The sequence below is a fragment of the Macrosteles quadrilineatus genome, unplaced genomic scaffold, assembly GCF_028750875.1.
Source record: "Macrosteles quadrilineatus isolate MER2022 unplaced genomic scaffold, UCM_ALF_1.0 Scaffold_7__1_contigs__length_78375512, whole genome shotgun sequence".
In the NCBI taxonomy this organism is placed as follows: domain Eukaryota; kingdom Metazoa; phylum Arthropoda; class Insecta; order Hemiptera; family Cicadellidae; genus Macrosteles; species Macrosteles quadrilineatus.
This window is the reverse complement of record NW_026542600.1, coordinates 4693303-4707275: the sequence shown is the minus strand read 5'-3', so window position 1 is coordinate 4707275 and position 13973 is coordinate 4693303. Positions and strand designations below refer to the sequence as shown.

Genomic DNA, 13973 nt, shown 5'->3' with positions numbered 1-13973 from the left:
AAGTCCTGAGGAGCCTCATTCGGTGTATCTCTGAGTAGATAGGTAAGTCCAGAAACCATGTTAATAGCTGCTCCCTCCCCATGAAATAATGTCATATCTGTGGCGTGACTCGACCAATCCTGGCTGCTTACTTACTGGAGCCTACATAATACATAGGGACAGTGACGGTTCTCGGGTGGGGGGGGGGGCTTTTGGACCCTGGAAAAAAGTTAAACACAAACTTTGTCATATAAACAGACATTTTTTTATACATTATTACTAATTAGGTGTTAAAAGTAGCTTTAGAAAGTCACCAAACAGCTTTAAAAAAACCAAATTTTTCCCCCTCATTTCTTACATACCCCCAAGCACTGGGTATCCCTCCCTTGACAAGGTCCTAGAACGGCCACTGCAAAGGACTTGGTAAACAACAACCCTGTAATGTAATTTTCAATCAGCAAGTTAAAATGTTGTAGTGTCGTTAACACTATGTATGCGAGTTGGGTACACTACTTTACCTACAACCAGTTTTAAATTACTAATAATCACTACTCGAAACATCTGAGAGAGGTTATGTTTCGTTTATAACCTCACATTACCACTGACATTGATGCAACCGATGACTCATTGTACCAATCACTAATTAATTGCACCATTTGTTAACAATTAAATTGGTAAACAGCTGATTAGCTGAAGTTTGAAGCATTACATTTTTACTTCTTCTCTCTCAATCCTTGAACCTCATTGGTCCGTTACCCGTGTTGTTAAATAAAACTATGCTGTTATGTAAGTAAAAAAATGCTGTTATGTGAATATTTTCAATTCTAAGAACTGAACTGAAACGGCTACTTAAAAAAACGGTCGAAGGTAAAATTATTAATGATTTAAATATAACTATTATCAAGTTACTACCTTTATCATGCCTCTCCTTTATATTGCGAGTATTTAAGTCCGAATTCATACAAAAAACTTGTTAAAAGTGTAACTCCCAAACAATTCACCCAACTAGTCAAATTCCACCTGAGTCTTTATTGTTTGTTTTCCTCTTTAACAGACAGTTGTGTTGTCTTCAGCTCAAAAGACCTGATGGTTTACCGTAGTAACACCCGTCCAACCCTAAGCCCAAACGTAGTAGACTCCTAGCAAATGTCAAGTACAGCTTTCAGTTGTTTTGATGAGTTATACTCACTTAAGTGGTTGAAAGTTTAAGTTTCGTTGATTGCATTATTTAGAGTGGCTAATATTTTGCCTTTAATTTTGACTTTAATTTGCCAAAATATATGGCTAATATTTTGAAAGGTTAATCACATCCAGGGCACCACATTTTATTTGGAATCGCTCATTTTAAACTTATTTAAGAAGGTGTTTTCACTTACATTAAGAATTGAAAACAAATTCTAAATAAGAATAAACCCAAATCACACAGCACACATACAAATCAATGCTATCTAAGGATGGATGGTATTGTATCATTAAATTGGGACAAGACAAAATGTTTCTTTGTTTCCTCATTTTTGGGACGGGATTTTCTTCCCACGGGAAACTTAGCCTCTTGTTTTTTTTTATCTTGAGTGAAAATCATTGCAGATGGCAATAATGATGATAAACAGAATCAATTCTCCTAGTCTTTGTAGCAAAGTTCTTTAAGTAATAACCAACAATGGGTGAACAAAAATGATTTGGGATTTTATTGGCACTGGATATATTATAGTTTCCCAAGACATCATAACCACATTTGCCAGTGGGAACGAATCCAGTCCCAATAGAATCCCAAATCAAATGTAATGCCAGCACTAATATATAAATATATATATATTAATTCATTCCGGTATGTTTTTTTCGTGATGGCATTTTCAATGTTATTCTTAGTTTGTTGGCTACTCATCACTAAATTAAAATTATTCACAATTTACTTAAAGAATGTGGAGGAATATTTCGAGTTTTAATCAAAACCCATCTTTGAGCTGAAGATGGGTTTTGATGAAAACTCAAAATATACCTCCAAATTGTTTAATTAAATTGTGTTTAGTTCTAATTTAGTGATGAGTAGCCAACAAACTAAGAATAACACATATATACATTTTTTCACATAAAATTTGCTGAAATTTTGTGATCCGACCAACCCTACCAAGTATCTATGTTTGTCATCCGTTTCTTATTAGTTTTTACACAAAAAACATAATACCAGTTTGATTTATTTCAGTTTTAAAATAATTATTCACATTCACTACCCATCACCGATATGAATAAATGAATAATGAAGTTTATTTCCCACAAAAAACCACAATGTAACAATACATCAGATGTAGAGAAATATGACTGGCTACTTGATCCAGTAGTGTAACCCGTTTGCTTATACTAACTTATCGGCTAACATGACGTTGTAATTTATGGTCTAGCATCTGTTATAAAACATTGAATTCCGCCTGAACTGTGCATCTGATGGACAAAACAAGAACTGTTTTAATAAAACAATGAAAGTTTGACAATATTTGACAACAATATTTGACGTCAGACTTTCCCAAGTCCTTTTTCTAACTTGCAGGTCATATTTCCCTTTTGGACCAAGCTTATCGAACTAAACGTACCCACAGACCAGTTTTTTTCAATTAGTTTTTCTGATCAATTAGGGTCTAAATAATATTTATTTACATTAAATTTGCAATAATAAATTCAATCATGTATTTTGTTTTTATAAGTTTTATGACAAGTATAGTTGACATCAATCCATCACTTATTTCGTTCTGTTTTGATGTCGTTATCCATTAGAAGTATGTCAATCTTTATCCATGACATAAAACACAAAAAATGTTATAATAAACAAACACACGCCAAAGCACTTGAAGAGGGCTGAGTCAACTAAGGAATCAAGACCTCTAGATATTTATATCTAAAAAAGAAATGCTGTTAGTTGTATGGAAAAAAATCACCTATAAGGAAGGAAACCATGGCAACAGCATATTTAGGGGCTATTCCATTAGACCTACAACTAACAACCAAGACTGTTATATAAATCGTAATATAAATAACCCTTAAAAACTTCAACCATAGTTGACGCTGGTCTGTGGTGAAAGAATTTTTATATCCGTAGAGAATGTGTTAAGAGGGCCATCCACAATGTAACACATGATTCGCATTGGAGCATGTGCAACATATCTTTGGTACTTTGTCTGCAGATGAGTGTAGTCATTCGTTGTACTGTACTCGTACTGCCATTTGTGAGGTGGGCTCTGTGATTTTAGTTTGCAGAAATTTACACAATATTAATAAACGGTATCAGCAATCTGACACATACTTTCTCCCTTGTCAACAACCTTTATCGTGGGCAAGCGGTGGGAGTAACTATGATATTTTATAGGTTAAAATCATAAAAGTTGCAATAACTTTTTAACCGTGATTGCTACAGCAATGGGGGGGTTGCACTATTTTGTTTAGAATTCTAAGGACCATAACACATTAATTTTAATCAAAACTATTTTTTTTCTAAAATCTGATTTTTTGTTATTTTATGGGAAAATAACATGAGTTACAATAATTTTGAAACCATAATTTTTGTGGAAATGGGATCTGTACCATTTTGTTCAGAATTTAAAGGAATATAACATACTAAATTAGTAAATTTGTATCAACATTGTTCGGGCCAATTTTGAGAAAATCCAATTTCTCGTTATTTTATGGGAAAATTATCATTAAAAATAAAAATTTTGAAAAATGATAATAATTGATTAGTATCTACATACCAAATTCCATTGAAATTGGACTACGGGTGTGGCCCAAGCTCTGGTGGTAGCTCTGTACACATCCAAGCCACTTTTTTGGGTTCAGGGGGACCTATACGGATATATCCACTCAAAACTCAAAAATTTTAAAGAATATGATACTTTCTCCATATACTATGTATAGGGAGAAAGTAAAAATTATCACCAGGTTTGGGATTTTTACAGCAAAGGAGTAATGAGTGAAGGCCGAGTGAGAGATCGTGCAGTAACTTTCAAAATGGCTTAAAACTCGGTTTTCACTTTTGCCAGTATTCCAGGAATCTCAGTGCAAGTCTCTGTTTTTTGTGATTGTCTGTTAAGATCTTAGGAACCTACTGGACACAAAATCTGTGGTCACCAAGTGTATTGCATAATTATATGTACTAAACTGTGTAAAATTTTGAGAAAATGTTCCACAACTTCCTTAATGTGAAACGGGAATTTTCACAGATTTTGTCTTTGACTTTCCCTACTAGTTCAAAAGCCACTAAGACTAGGCCTAACACTGTGATCATAATCTTTAACATTTGTTCAGATAGTTGTTAAGTTCACAAACAGCCTCAATCTCTTTCCATCACTCCTTTCCCGTAAACAGCACAAATCTAGAAAAAAATTTTCAATTCGCACACAAAATCTGATGACAGAGCCCACCTCACAACTGGGGGTTTTTACAATGACACTCCACTGCAGACAAAGTGCAAGAGATAGCATAGCTGGATTCGTACTGAGTGTAGGAATATTCTAAAACTAAGATGGTGGTGATAGCAACGCCCTAATCGGCGCCAATGCAATATCTCTGTTACTTTCTGATCTGAATCCAAAACTACCCCTATGTGCAGATTCCCAAGTTAAAATAGAACCCCAGTCTTCCACAGCTTGTCATAAGAACTACACCAACAGAAGTTGGGAGATCCTTCTCTTCCTGCTTCTAACTTTCTCCCAGGTCAAGATTCTTTATTTTAGCTTGGTCCTTGAAATATTTTGTCTTTTGTCATTCTTCTTCCTTCAATCCCATTTCAAAAACAATATGTTTATTTTTTTCATCTAGAATTTTATATGAATCTTGAGTTGCAAATTTAGTGTGTTAAAAGTTATCAACAAATTAAAATTTAAAAACTAAATGAAAAGGATAAACAATAGATAGTTTTTTTCACAATGATAATCTGCATGTATTTATAAATGTATAATTTTTATTATTCTAGCTTGTAGCCTGGAATTTTCCCATTACTTCAGGCTAGGTGTAGAAGGGGTCGCGGCAATATCACTTCCTCGGTGACCAAAGTTCCGCACTCTACCACTAAACCAGCTCGCTCCCAAATCATCATTACCGAAAACAACAATAATGCAACATAATCTATCTAAACTAACTGTATAACTACGCCAAATCCGTGGGTTTCACGCTTGTAGTGGTGGCGAGGCCTTTGGTGGTCTTTTCAAGCAAATTTTTACTGAACCAAGGAGGACGTTCCTTTTTCATTTCAATGATTCTTTTCCCCTAAAATAAAAAAACAAAAATTTAATTACAATGACGTGGATTTTATACTTAGCTTACTTAACTTCTGTTATGTGAAGTTGGTGAATGATTTAGTAATATCATATGATGATACCATTAGCTCAATTCAATATACCGGTATTTCTCAACCAGAGGTATGTACTAGTATCACAATAAAAAATAGTTAACTGTCAATGTATTGTACATCCATGGAACAATACAACAATAGTTTATTTTGGATTTTTATACAAACTTAGTTTTTAAATCACTTGAATATGTAACCAACCACTAATGAAAAATTGTTGTGCACTAAAAATATGTTTGGTAGATTGATAATATCTGTAATGTTGTAGGCCAACCTACAAAAACTTAAAAGACTCTACTGTTGAAGATTGAGTTGTAGCTCTGAGAATTGTATATGTGTTATGTGTTTATTTATGTGCATTTTCATCTATTTTGTCCGTAAGGTAAATATATTTACCTTATTTAGGCTTTATGAAGGCTCATATTTTTACCTATTAAAAATAAAAATACTGTAGCCTAAACAAATTTTTAAGGACTCGAAGCTGTAACATTAAGCTGTACATTAAAATATTTTCAGAATACTCACTCTATAACGTAATAACTTATTTTGGTTTCAAATTAGAAATGTTAAATACTAAAATACTAATAGTTTTCGGACTTTTTGGGTGTGAATAATGCTCTAATACAGGGTTTTCCTAAATAATGTCTTTAGACCAAAATGAACAGGTGAGGTAGAAAAATTAGGTTGGTACAACTGAATTCTTTGGCTTTAATAGTTTTGTAACAGTGTCTTGGAAACATCTAGCCTATTTAATTGTTGTCCATGACACTTTGCTGTTACTCAAAAGTCAACATTTTTAATTTTTATCTAAAACATGTTTTCTGATCAAAAGAAGGTCAAGTGCTATTGTATGCTATTGTTAAGTGAATTAAGGTCAGATTTTTAGTTCAAAGGACTTTTAGAAAATTATTTAACAAAGCCATTTCATAAAAACAACATCAATTGTTGGAGAAACAGTTCGTAGAAACAGGATCAGTACTAAAACTGAAGACTTTAGAAAGACCACCTGTATCGGAGGTAACAATTTTGCAAAGGTAAGACAGTCTTGCCTTAGAAGTCCAGACTTTGGCCTAATTTCAAGTGATTTTTCTTACAGGACACGTGAAAAACATCGTGTACTCTAAGAGTCGCGAGAAAAATTCGGGAGTATTTCATTTGGTCCAAAATCGTTTTATCCTCCAGTTGGGGAGTATTTCATTTGGTCCAAAATCGTTTTATCCTCCAGTTGGGGAGTATTTCATTTGGTCCAAAATCGTTTGGTCCAACAGTTGTAAAACAGTTTGTTTGGTCCAACACTCTAATACGAGTTCGTTTGGTCCAACAGTATGAACTATTGCGTCCCTCACATTGAAGGCGTTCAAATAATTGCAGTCACATCGTCAACCCAACCGCCTGCCTTCCGAGGCCCATTTGTTGTTTTGTGTTATGTTTCTAAATAATTGATATTTGCATTTATATACACGTACATATACATATATTTATTTATATATTATGTGCTTGTGTCCTGTTTACTTTTTATCCCCAGTCAATCTTAAAACAACGCGTTTTAATTCCCTAGATTTGTGGATAAACATTGACTTTGCTTTGAGTTAGCATTTAATGTTAAACAGATGGTTTATTTAATTTGTCTGTATATTAAATTCAATCTATGATTGTTGTGTGTTTGTCATGGTATTTGTAACAATCATGTAGTTAATAATACAAATATATAACGTGAATTTTTAGTGAAGATATATCCTTTTTGTAAAACTTCCCAAAATGTTATGTTTATTCCCCATGAGAACCAAGAATAAATTATTGAAAAGAAAAGAGTTTGTATTTGTTGTGGCGTATTGTCAATGGTATTATCTTAACTAACTATAATTATAATAGAGGAGGTATGTATTTATTTATGTATGTATGTACCCTATTGATTCCAAAAGCCAAGTTAGTGTTAAGTTTGGTATGTTTATAATCGCACTATTATAAACAATGAAAGGGATGGTAATTCTTTAATATTGTTATCCTTTGTTCTATACCCACACAATGTAATATAAATTGTGAAAAATAATTGTGCGTGCTATCTCAGATATACAAATGCCTCGCAATTTTTCATAAACTAAACCAACCACATTACTGTCACTAAAAGAAGGAATGCCAATAATACTAATGTGAAACTTAGGTCCACCCAAGCTGTGCAAAGGAACCAGACTGAATATAAAAAACATCGAAGGAACAATCATAAGTGATAAGTTTGAAGTAGAAATAGTCCCAAGAATACCAACGATATCATCTAGTCAAGAGTAGTAAAAAAGGCAGACACCAACCGATACAATAGATATAATGCATAATGCAATAAGAAATCATTGAAAGAGTTACTGTAATATCAAGAATATACAATTAAATTCGTAATGGAACGTTATATTGCTAAACATGACATTATAGGCCCTACAGAAGAACATCAATTTTAACATAAGAAAATAAGATCCTTATATATAATTCTGTTAGACCAACATTTTACCAGGAAATTGTGGACACCCAGAAAATATGAGTGCTATTAATGTAATTTTCATATTCTATTTCAAACATTTGATTAAGAATTATAGACAACGATGGAGGGTCAATAGTAAACACTGCATTGTAAATACCTAGATACAACAATAAAAATTAAGGTGTATGATAAAAATTTAAAACACTTTGGTCTACTGAATTTCTATACACTCTGTATATTAGAAGGTTGCCAAATGTGATAAAAACTGTTAATTTATAAGATTTCCAACCGTATGATACACTATTGAGTTTTAAGTCTGCTTATGTACGCTTTAGTGGTTTGAATACTACAAAACATGGTGTCTATAACCTTTAAAACATCGAAAGTCGGCATGTTTAAAGCAAAAATTGTATTAATATTATTATTGATTACGACGGCAGATATTTGAACGCCTTCAATGTGAGGGACGCAATAGTTTATACTGTTGGACCAAACAAACTCGTACCGGGATTAAAGTGTTGGATAAAACGATTTTGGACCAAACAAATGAGTTTTTAACTGTTGGACCAAACGATTTTGGACCAAATGCAATTGGATAAAACGATTATGGACCAAACGAACGAATTTTTAACTGTTGGGCCAAACGATTTTGGACCAAACGAACGGCAATATAAATGTTAGACCAAAAAATTTTGGACCATTTGAAGATGATCCAAAAATTCCAAGGTGGTGGTGGGTCACCAGGCCAACAAGTTTGGGAACTGCTGCCCTAGGGGTTTGTATTTCTACTTGATGTTTTAGAATTTATAAAAAATTAACATAATGACATTTACCTTGTGAAACTCATCTGGTACTCCATCCTTCTCTCCCTGATATAGAACAACAACATCTTTGTCCAATGGGTTCAAGCCTAGCTCAGCTTCAATTGCTTGGTGAATCGCCTCCGTCTCTTCTTTGACTTTGGAATAACAAGTGGCTGTAACAGAAACAATGTAATGTAGCAACTACATTCTGTCTCGGTAACTTCACAATAAGACCCTGGTTTCAGCTTTCAGTGGTCGCATGAACTATGATGGAGGTAGAGAAAAGAGCATCTACAATAAGTTCCGTGGACTGTATAATTCTGTTTAGTTTCTGTTTCATGGATTCTAAATAAATATCTTTACTAAAAAGCAAGTTTTGGTAGTGTTTGATACAATACTTAGCTTTCAACACTACTCTAGTCAATATCTACAGGTAATATCGAACAAGACTGATTAACGAGTAATCATTGACATTGACGATTTTCTTAAATTTAGGTATATCATACCTTTTTCAAAATCAGACAAAGTATTGTTTTTGTGATCTAAAATATCTGATTGCCCAATTAAGATTCATGCTTTGTATTGTCACATGGCAACTATATTACATATGATATTGTCAGACATCATAACTACGAATAGGCCTAACACTAAGTCCGCTCAGTTCAGTCCGCTCAGCTCAGCTCAGGTCAGTCAGCTCAGTTCCGGCAGTTTTCCCACACACTGCGTCAGTTCGGTCCGCTCGGTTCAGTTGTTTTTGAGCGCCAACTGCCAGTGACATAGTTCACAAGTAAATTATTTGTGTTGAGATTTCCTAGTTGTTATGAGTTCCACCAGTAGTGACGAAGGAATTGCTGTAATCACATTAGCACTAGCTGCAGAAGAGGATGATAAAGTTGTAAGGAAAAAGAGACGATTATGGATTCACAGTAGCAATGTATTTTCAATGTATTAATATATTTTTAATGTATCAATGAAATTTCTTCCTACGCGACCTCCTTCATTGTAATGTTGTAGTAATCCTTAAACTCATATTTAATAAATATAACTTTTGATCAGCATTGTACGTGTTATTAAATTTACGGAAAGTAAATAAAAGAAACGTCTTATAACACTTAAAACATATATTTATGCTTATACTGTTACTCACAAGTATACAAAAAAAGATGGTAAGTGGTGATCGATTTCGATTGGACACTTCAATCATCGAAATTGATCACCACTTACCATCTTTTTTGTATATTTACCATCTTATGAGTAACAGTATAAGCGTAAATATATGTATTAAGTGTTATAAGACGTTTCTTTTATTTACTTTCCGTTAATAAATATCACACAGTAGGCCTACTACGAACATGTGTCAGACCTCCCGAGGTCAGTTGCACAAGACTGACCGCTGTTTACTATGCAGTGCACATGCACGGCACCTCCGTTCCATCCGTCGCTTCCGTCCAATACGCTCGCTTACCAAAAACTGGCTGAGACGGACGGAGCGGACCGAACTAAGCGGACACAGTGTGCGGCTCTACGTTTGAATACGTTACATGGTTTTTGAAATTTGTGGAACGGACTGAACTGAGTGGATTCAGTGTGCGACGTGCCTTAGTGTTAACAAATACAAGTTAACATTAAACAGACACTAATGTAAAATACCCCCGGTGTAGGAAACCTACAGACTGAGCAGATTTTTACCCTGAATTTTTGAGAGTTCTAATTTTTCTGTGATTAAATTTCGGCCGAGTTTATGGGTGTTAGGCTACTGTACACAGAGTAATTTTTATCCAGTCAGTGGGAAAGATGTCATATAGCCCAAACACAATCTAATGATCAGCAACTTCAGATAAAAACCTCCTTTACAGGTTCAATTGTACGGTTTATGCATATCTAATATTTTTTTATTAAGATTATTTTTAATCAATGCACTTACGACATAAAAAGCCAGCTTCATGATTACTACCACAGTTTTTGCACACTAAAAGATTTTTCTTGGGAACCAGAGGCTTCCAAACTTGGTCGGGCCATCCATATTTCCTGTTTAGCCTCTTTTCAACTGATCTCCTCTTCTTCGGCACTGCCCATAGAATAGAGTCATTCAGGATGTCATGAATCAAACCCAGAGATTGAGTGTTGTTTTGAGGATAGCATTCGCCAATCGGTACTACACTGAATCCATCTGAAAAATTAAGTTTCTGTAGTATTATCCATTAGACATTCACACCTTTTAGTGAATTTCTCTATAGTAATAGTCAAGAATCATTATCCATAGTAGGCTATACATAGTTGTAAATGAATATCGTTAAATAAATTAAAACTAATGCTTCAACTAAGATGTAACCAGTTTTAATTCATATACCCTAAAGAATAGGACAGGTCTTATTATTAGGCCTATTCCCTCAGATCTTTTTCAAAAGGAGAAGAAGCTTTCCTACAGCAAGGAAAGATCTAGATCCAAGACTGGTTTACTTTTTAATTTTGATGTTATCGTTTTATATGTCCATGAACATGATAACTCAAGTCATTTTGGTCCAATTTTGATGAAATTTGGCATAAATGTGTAGTGCTGAATAAACTTGAATGAGTTCACGAACCCGCATGATCGGGTCATAAGAACAACAACCTCATTTCATTCATTTCATTTCATTTCATTGAGCAGTAATGTTTTGACTTTTAGTTGGAGTAGTCCCCAATGACATACTGTAGTCAAAATATATAGCTATGCGACTTAGCGATAAGTTGAGTACCACAGAGTCAAAAGAGTGACATTTACAGGTAAGTGTGGTTCTTCGTGTACATGTTTATGTGTGAAGGCCTATTTCATAAATTCTATAGAATGATTGATAAAAATACCTAATATAATATATTCTAGGTAGGCCTAAACTATAAAATAAGAAAGACAAGTTATGGAAGTTAGAAAGTTCTGTGTGTTAACACATATATTCTATTTACTTCAAAAAGCGGCAAAAGGATGCAGAGTAAATATTTGTATGTCAAATTTAAAAACATCAGGAGGCTCAACAATGAGACACGTGCATTAGGCCTATTTGCATTTCTAGAAGCCTTTGACATAGCCTAGGCCAGGCCTACCATATAATTAACTAAGTTAATTTACATAATTACACATAATTTGTAATAATAACTAATAACTACCAAGGCTACATACATACATAGTAAATGTTGACATGAGGACTCACAGTAAGCCATTGTTTAGGAAATTCAACATACTCACTGTACCTGCAATGTACAGTTCGGCCAAAGTTTCCGTGCACGCGACCAGATCTGGTTGGGTCTAGGCGAGGGGGTTGGCGGGGGTACTTTTGTGAAAACATTTGTGTCTTGCTACTCACTCACCCCTACCTCAGCACTGCCAATAGCCGGTACAAGTATGCTTTAGTTCGGTTAGTAGTGACCCGTCCACACGCACTGAAGTTTTTGCCGAACATATTTTTGAATGTCTGTTGTTTATTAAAAGAAATTTACATACTATACCTACAAATAAAAATGTTAAAAAATATTTCACTAGAGACTGTAACTCACTTAGAATTTCCCAGTGTAACTTAAGTTAAAAATTGCTCTGAATTGTTTTGTTGAAATGGTAAAAAACTGTAAATTCTCTACCCTCTTATTATAGCCTAAATGTTTAGAATTTAACTGTTATAAGAGGAACGTTAAGCACCTTTTGATTAGTATTAGTCCATATGACATAAATGAGTTTTTCCTTAATGTTAATGACCGTAGCCTAAAGTATAACTAAAAATGTCTGTGATTATCTGTGGACTGTTTTATAGCCTAGTTATATTTATTATAACTAGTTTACACTGCTATGCATTGTAAAATGTTCTGACAATAAAGATTTGATTTGATTTGATTTGATTTAGGCTAGATAATTTGCCTCCAGGATTGATTTATTGACATAAAATGAGGTTACTAACCTGTCGTCAACCAGTCCTATATTGTCGTGGATGACTATAGTTTCGGGGATAAAACCCCATTTTCATCTTCTCTTTCCCCAATCAAATAGAACTAAACTAGCCTAACTCAACGTCTACCCTAGCACACTGTAAAAAAAAGGCAGACAGCCCTAACGGAAAATCAATGCCTAATGAAATCTGATAAAATATTTTACTCAATATTTGGCTGCACTTCACTTTAGGTCCTACACAAACAACCGAATGAAAATATTGATTTTTTGATATTAGGTCGATATAGGTTATGTTAACCTTACCTAACTAAACAAAAGATACACCGATATTGAATAATCGATATATCGATCAATGTTTTCATTCGAATGAGTGTAGGACCTAAAGTAAAGTGCAGCCCAATATTTATGTTATATTGAATTAAAATTCCATCCAAAATTATATCTAGCCTAGGTTCTCTGCGGAAATGTAGGCCTAACTTACCTGATGAAGAATTAAGTTATCTACCACATCACTTTCTACAGAAGTCCATTACTAACTTACTTGTAATACTTGTAGTTTCCGTCCGTAGTCCAGAGCAGGAATTGAACAGGTCAATAGGTTAAGGTTATAACCTCCTAAGTAGGCCTATAATACTACCTACCAATCTTTGAATTTGAATGAACCCTTTTCACATGTAGATAACCAATTAAGGGTACAGTTTTTTAACTGGGCTATGCTAATATTGATTGAATCTATCGAATTGAAAATATTGATTAATAATCGATATTTTTTAATATCTCTATTATAAAATTAAACTATTATAACCTAACCTAACCAACCAAACTTGCTGATGATGAAAAAGTCGCATGAAGGTTTACTAATCGAATCGATAGTTTCAATCGATATTAGCATAGCCCAGTTAAGAAACTGTACCCCAAATATGGATTGAGATTTATTACCTGGAGGTCGCTGAAGTCCTAGTAAAGCTAACGCATTGCTTTCAAAGTTGAAAATGCACTGTCGCATGTAATTTAAAGACCTAGCTAGCATTATGAATGTAATAATTTTTTATTGCGAATTAAGAGTGGAAACACATACAAGTTTAGGTCTAAAATAAACTAAACTAGAATAGAAACTACTTAACACTCAACCGGAACGCCTTTCCAATTCCCATTAAAATTTTGATTTTGAGGTTAACGTCAAATTTTGAGGAGGTACTCGGAAGCAGACCAGCAGACAACTCACCTTGCAGTTTTTGTTTTTTTCTACATACAACAATTGTGGTGGCCTTGATTAAAAGTCATGAGGCCCCACTGTTAACTTTTTGTGGTTATCCATAGTTTTTTTTGTTGTTTATTTGATATTTTTATTAGGATAATGATATTAACACATTTCATTTTGTTATTTACAGACATAAATGTAGACAGTGAACACTGATTTGTTCTGTAATATTTAGTTAGCTATAAAGAAAAGGATCTCTAAAAGGAAAT

At 33.8% G+C, this 13973-nt stretch overlaps 1 protein-coding gene across 1 annotated transcript; it reads right to left on the bottom strand.

Moving 5' to 3' along the window:
• Positions 1-4870: 4870 nt before the first annotated feature.
• LOC128998314 (39S ribosomal protein L32, mitochondrial-like) lies at positions 4871-13719 on the bottom strand. The gene is made up of 4 exons (XM_054424402.1): positions 13443-13719; positions 10512-10757; positions 8618-8760; positions 4871-5232 (listed from the first exon to the last, which is right to left on the bottom strand). The coding sequence occupies exons 1-4, from the start codon at positions 13531-13533 to the stop codon at positions 5113-5115; spliced, it is 600 nt and encodes a 199-aa protein (XP_054280377.1). The 5' UTR covers positions 13534-13719; the 3' UTR covers positions 4871-5112.
• Between the last annotated feature and the right edge of the window lie 254 nt (positions 13720-13973).